The following is a 6,000-nucleotide window of genomic DNA, read 5'->3' on the forward strand; positions in this document are numbered from 1 at the left end:
AGGTTAATAAGTACAGTGCTCCTCTCAAAATATACCTATAAAATATGCAATCATGGATTTCATAAAGCTAATTTTTTAAAAATAACATTCCTTGATTAAACCAAAGGCAAGATGCCAAAACAAAATTTGGTGGAATCAATTTTGCAAAAAGGGGCAGCAGGACAATATTGTGGTCAAATATTCAGCCCTCTGAGGGCCTCCTTTGTTATTCTTTGTTACCAGGTTTAAGTACTAGAATACTTAGAGCAAGAATTCTTTACCTGGACTTTTTGGATTCAGTGGGACAGTGGTTCTCAATCAGTGATGTGCTGGTTTAAAAAAAAAAAAAAAAGGCTCTCCCCTAGTTCCTTCCATAACCCTGATCCGTAGCTTTTGCCCATTTCCATTGTTGCAGATACAGCTTCTATGGGCAATTTCAAGCTACCAATATTTGTCCAGCTCACGAAATTCCTTCAAATTTTAACAATAACTTTCAGAGCTAGTAGGAGCCAGCTCTTGTATGCCACTGTAAAAAAAAAAAAAAAAAGATAAATAAAAATCAAGAAATTAAAAACCTTCTGCATATCAAGATATTCATTCAGGAATCTTTTAAAAATTCTGAAGGATGGGACCCAGAATCATGGTTTTTGTTTATTTTTACTGATTCCCCAGGTAGTTCTGGTGTGTAGCCAGGTTGAGACCCACTGCTGTAGGGGATTGGTTAAGTGAGCCACAGGGAGCCTCAGAGTTCACAGACACGTGATTATAGGTATACAATTGGCAGACAGATAATTTTACATCTAATTTTCATTTATTCCAAGGAGAGAATCTCAGTGGATTCTCATATGTGTCCATGTCCCTCTGAAACTTGGAAACTAGCAGTCCAGGAGAAAGTTTGGAAAACATATTATAACTATTCATTAGTATCCTTTTTCTAACGGTCTTTGGTGAAAATTGAGCAGTTCAGGGTTTGGGGTGCTGGCAGGTACTTGTCATATAGGTATTCTTTGTTGCTATTTAAGAACAAATGGATCACCTTAGTGCTCAGATGACCGGAAGGTGTGTGTGGCATCCTGGTGTGGACGTTAAATTGCCTCAGAAATTAACCAAAACTCTCTGAGTGGATGGCCACCCGCCCTCTTCTGGAGGGAGTCTTAGATGTTTCTTACAAACCAGTGAGACTGTTTCAGCACGTTAAGGAATATGTCCTCAGTCCCTAAAACCCAACTTCACGGCACAGCCAAGATAAATATGATCAGGGAAATTTGTAAGTATCTATTACCCACAAAACCCATGTAACTATATCAGTAATGCTCCCTTGGAACATGTGACTTCCATCCATTTAACTTAACAGGTTAAATTAATTTTAAAATGTATCATTAAGCAACTATATACATCCCTTTGATATGAAGGATTAGAAGCAAATAAATATAGAATTAGTCGCAAATAAATATTTGCTAGAAGTAAGTTTTCTGTAGAAAAACTGAAATTAAGCCAGCACTCCTGGGTAATGAAAATGAAGTCATCTCACTGATAAACAGGAGAGATCATACTTTTCAGCACTTCCTCAGGTGTAGGGACATGGCCAGAATGACAGTTGCTGGACACAGTTGCAGGTGTTTTACTAGGAACATTAGATACAAAACCTGTGTCACCACGGCCAGTTCCAGGCCTTACTGGCTGGTGGGCTAGACTCTGGTTTCGTCAGAATGATTCAGGAATTGAGGTGACCCTATAGGTTTGGGGCCTTAATGGTGGCAATCAGACTGAGGAAGACAGCGACTGAATTGTGGGCCAAGGATTCTGATCATCTTTTTTGGTCATATTCAGACATAACGGGTTGCTGGAAACATTTTTTTTCCTTCCTCCTTCATCTCAAGCATGAAGCCTAAATAGGATATAGTCTTTCATAGAAAGTCTGCAAGAAGGTAAAATAGATCATAGAGGTTCCAGGCACAGTGCTGAATCTTTTGTAGATATATTATGAAATTCTCACTGCAGAACTGTGAAGTCATTTTTATTCCTATTTTATGGATAAGGAATGTTAGTCCTTCCTGAGGTCACAGAGCCAGTGATAGATGTAAATTAAGATTTGAATGATGGAAGAGACACTTTGCAGGATGTCATGGTCATGGAATGAGAAGACTTGGGTTTAGGACACAGCTCTACTTTATGACCTTGGGTAAGACATTTAAAGTCTCCAGACCTTAGTTTCCTCCTTTTACAAACAAAGTGCTCAAGTCTGCCCTCTCCACCTCAAAGGTTATTGAGAATGCTTGTATTCATTCGGCTAAGTTATGGAAAGGTTGTACTAGCTGCTGAAATACAGTGCAAATAAAACACAGGAAATCTGGGCCTTGTAGGGAGAACGAGGCGGGTAAATAGATGATGACGATGCAAGGCCATCATGGCTGCAGTAAACTTGTGAAACAGACATCATGGGAGCACAGAGTAGTTGAACTGCCTGAGCAGGCACCTGTACTTGGAATGAGGTGGGGAATTCTCAGGGATGTTAAAAGATGATATTTAAGTTGCCTGATGGACAAGCAGACATTTTTCAGATTTACCAAGAAAAGGCCCATTCGTTGGGTGCATACTGACATGTCAGCCGTGGGGCTGCGGTGAACTAGACAGGCGGGACCAGGCATCCTGGGGTCTGGTGAGGGAGGCAGGCATTCATCAAGGACAGGGAGTCACAAAATGCCTGTAATTCACCTGTGGCTGACGGCTGGTAGAGGTTGGTGCATGGTGACAAGAGAACGTGTAATAGGAGGTCAGGGAATGCTTCCCTGAGGAAGAAACAATTGAGAGGTGTCTCCAGATGGATAGAGAGGCAGAGAGGGTAGGGAAGAATATCTTACATAGGTGGGAATGTGGTAGGAGGAGGACTGGAAACAGAGCAGTGTGGCTGGCCAGGTAGGACCGGCCAGAATGGGCCGCTCACTGTCATCCTTGTAGGATGAGAACAGGTTTTCTCTTCATCCTAAAGTTTAAAAGAGGCCATTCAGTTTTTAAGCAGGCATTTGTTGTTGTCAGATTCATATTTCTTTCAAGGTTACTGTGACCACTGTGCACAGGGGAGACTGGTGCCCAGCAAGGGTGGCTGCTGGTGGAGGAGTCCAGGTCAGCTTTGCTGGTGCCTTGGGCTGTGGCAGGGGAAAAGGGAGATGGATTCAAGAATTATTAAGGAGGTAAAAGCAGCAGGACACGGCATTTGTTTGGATATAGGGATGAGGGAGAGAAAGATTTCAGGGCTGGAAGACTTGCATATTTGGAGTATTTGATCTGCAAGGGAAGTGGCAGGGAGTGAGACTAGAGAAGCAGGTGGGTACCAGTATTGAAAAAAAACTTTGTTACCCAGAAAAAAAAAAATTAGATGATTCATCATTGTATCAATGCATTTATCTAGAGTAGCATGGCATAACGGGTAAGAAAAAGGTCTTCAGATTCAGAAGATCTGGGTTTTTCGTTGACATTAGTATAACCTTAAACAAATTAACCCCTTGCATCCTCCCTTGTCAAAGAGGGAGTGATATCACACCTGCTCCTAGAGTTGTTGTAATATTATATGAGATACTTTCTGTAAAGCATTTAATACTGAGGAGGTGCATAGTAAGCACTGAACAGATGGTGGCTATTATTCTGTGAATTTCCATCCATTCAGCGAATACAGTGGACCCTTGAACAACATGGGTTTGAACTGTGTGACTGTTCTTTTACTCAGCATATATTTCACTGAGTCCAGGCAGTGCATGTTAATACAGTGATGAGCAAAGCACTCACAGAGCTTATGTCTGTCTCCCATTGGCTATCGTGAAACAAAATTTAGTAGAGGTTTAGGAATAAGATAGGAGACAGTCCCTAGGATAAATAACTGTCCCATGGAACAGAATTATAGAAAATTCTCTGTGTTGTAAAAAAAAAATTGCACACCCCTCCACAAACAAACAAAACAAAAGAAAAACCCCACACTAATTCTTGTGGTGTCTTCTTAGGCTCTCTGAGTGAGACCCAATCTGTAAGGTCTTCCTTACATATGGTAACTAAGCTTAAATAGGATTTAAGTCGGACCTGTAATATCCTGAGTTTGTGCTGGAGGGGGTGGAGGGAGGCTGGGCAGATCTCTTAACAATCCACTTTTTGAACAGTGGACTCCATATTCCTCTCCAAGTAAATCGTAGTCATCATGGCTCAGATGGAATATGTTTTCATTCATGTGGTGTTTGATATATATATATATATATATATATATATATATATATATATACTTTAAAAAATATTTTATTGACATATAGTTGATTTACAATGTGTTAATTTCTGCTGTACAGCAAAGTGATTCAGTTATACCTATATATATTGTACATTCTTTTTCATATTCTTTTCCATTTATACTTTTTTTTTTTTAAACAGGTGGTAACAAACAGGGATACACAAGAAACTCTCCTGTGCATGGCCTGTGTATTTGAAGTTTCAAATAGTGAACATGGAGCACAGCATCATATTTACAGGCTTGTAAAGGACTAACCATGGTTATTTATATATATAGATATCTGTATATACACACACACATATGTGCACACACACACACACTCTCTCCATGATCGAACGACTGACTGTAAACCTCACCACGCAGGGGTGCTGCCCAGGCCCTGAGGTCACCCCAACTTTTCTAAATCCTGTTTGAGTGAAGTCATTTTTTCATGTGTTCATACTCATTGTAGCTGTGAAGTTCTGGTACAGTTGTAAAAAGAGAAATCGAGTTGTTTCTGTGTGTTATTCAGATCCACAGCCCACAATTCCTCAGAAAGGTGAACCTTAAGAACCCAAGTCTCTGTCTGCAGAGACCTGTTTCTTGTTGTGGTAGAAAAAAAAATTAAGACGGAGCATTTACCATTGGACATTTACAGCCTTTATACAAATGTATTTAGTGTTTTTTTTTTTTCCAACATAAAATTCTTAAGATACAAGTAAAATTAATCTTTAAATATAAATGTAAATTAGTACACAAAACTAAGAATCTTTAGACTTATCTTTGTAACAAATTAGGGTGGAAGTTATGAAAGAATGTAATTCACTAAATTATTTTTTAAATGAAACTTTTCCTTCTTTTTGAAACCAAATGTTAAAATATAGCCTTAAGAAATGCTTGGTAGAAATATCCTAATGAGACAAATTTGTACTTTTTTCCTCAAGGTTAAAACTAATCTCCTAATCCATTAAACTCTTGAAACAGCTATTACAGAGGAAGAAAACTTCACCCCTTATCCTTAACATATATAGTATATTTAAAAAATATAAAATTGTATTGTACTAATGTGATGATTATTTAATGAAAAAGAAAAGATGGCTCTTTTTGCAATAAGTAGATAAATACTGAAAATCTAAACTTACAATGTTTATAGTCTTGTGTGTGCAGTTATATTTTATATGGACAACCAAATTTTTTATTAAGATGAGTAAATATTTGAACCACTGAAATTTAATAACAAAAATTTAAAATTGGCATGAATACTGCACTGTGAACTGCAAATTATAGAAAACCCTGTGGCTGGAAGAAATTTCATCAACCAAACTCATAAAAGGCTCATCAGTTTTAGGATCTCTGCTCCCCAGAAAATCACAAGCATCCTCACCAGCCTGTGGGTAAATTATTTCTGGTGATCCAATATGCATATTAACCTGCTGTAACTATATGTGTACGTGTGTGTTTGTGTGTACATATATACACATATACATATATAGTTATTCAACACATATTTATTGAACATCTATTCAGTGTCACTCAGTTTTCTAGGTGCTGATATGTGTGTATTTCTCAATCTGTGTCCGTAGATCTAGGTGTATTCGCTAAGGACACGCATTTCCTTGACATCTCTCAATAAGTCACAATATTTATTTGACTGAGGTTGAAGAGGCTCAGCTATCTATCTCTGCCCTTTCCAAACAGGCACATTTGGGAGGTTTTCTTCCTAGGAGGAATTCAACTTTCCAACCCAGATATTCCAAAGCATTGTCCAGGCA

General features: G+C 38.5%; 1 protein-coding gene across 1 annotated transcript in view; it reads left to right on the plus strand.

The window, feature by feature from the left end:
* Positions 1-4,824, plus strand: part of TEAD1 (TEA domain transcription factor 1) — a 194,422-nt gene extending 189,598 nt beyond the window's left edge. Inside the window, exon 14 of the mRNA XM_079708701.1 lies at positions 4,390-4,824. Coding sequence (XP_079564827.1) covers positions 4,390-4,503 — 114 coding nt within the window. The 3' untranslated portion in view covers positions 4,504-4,824. The remainder of the gene's footprint in view (positions 1-4,389) is intronic.
* Positions 4,825-6,000: the final 1,176 nt, after the last annotated feature.

Source organism: Hyperoodon ampullatus (assembly GCF_949752795.1).
Source record: "Hyperoodon ampullatus genome assembly, chromosome: 7".
Classification (NCBI taxonomy): Eukaryota; Metazoa; Chordata; class Mammalia; order Artiodactyla; family Ziphiidae; genus Hyperoodon; species Hyperoodon ampullatus.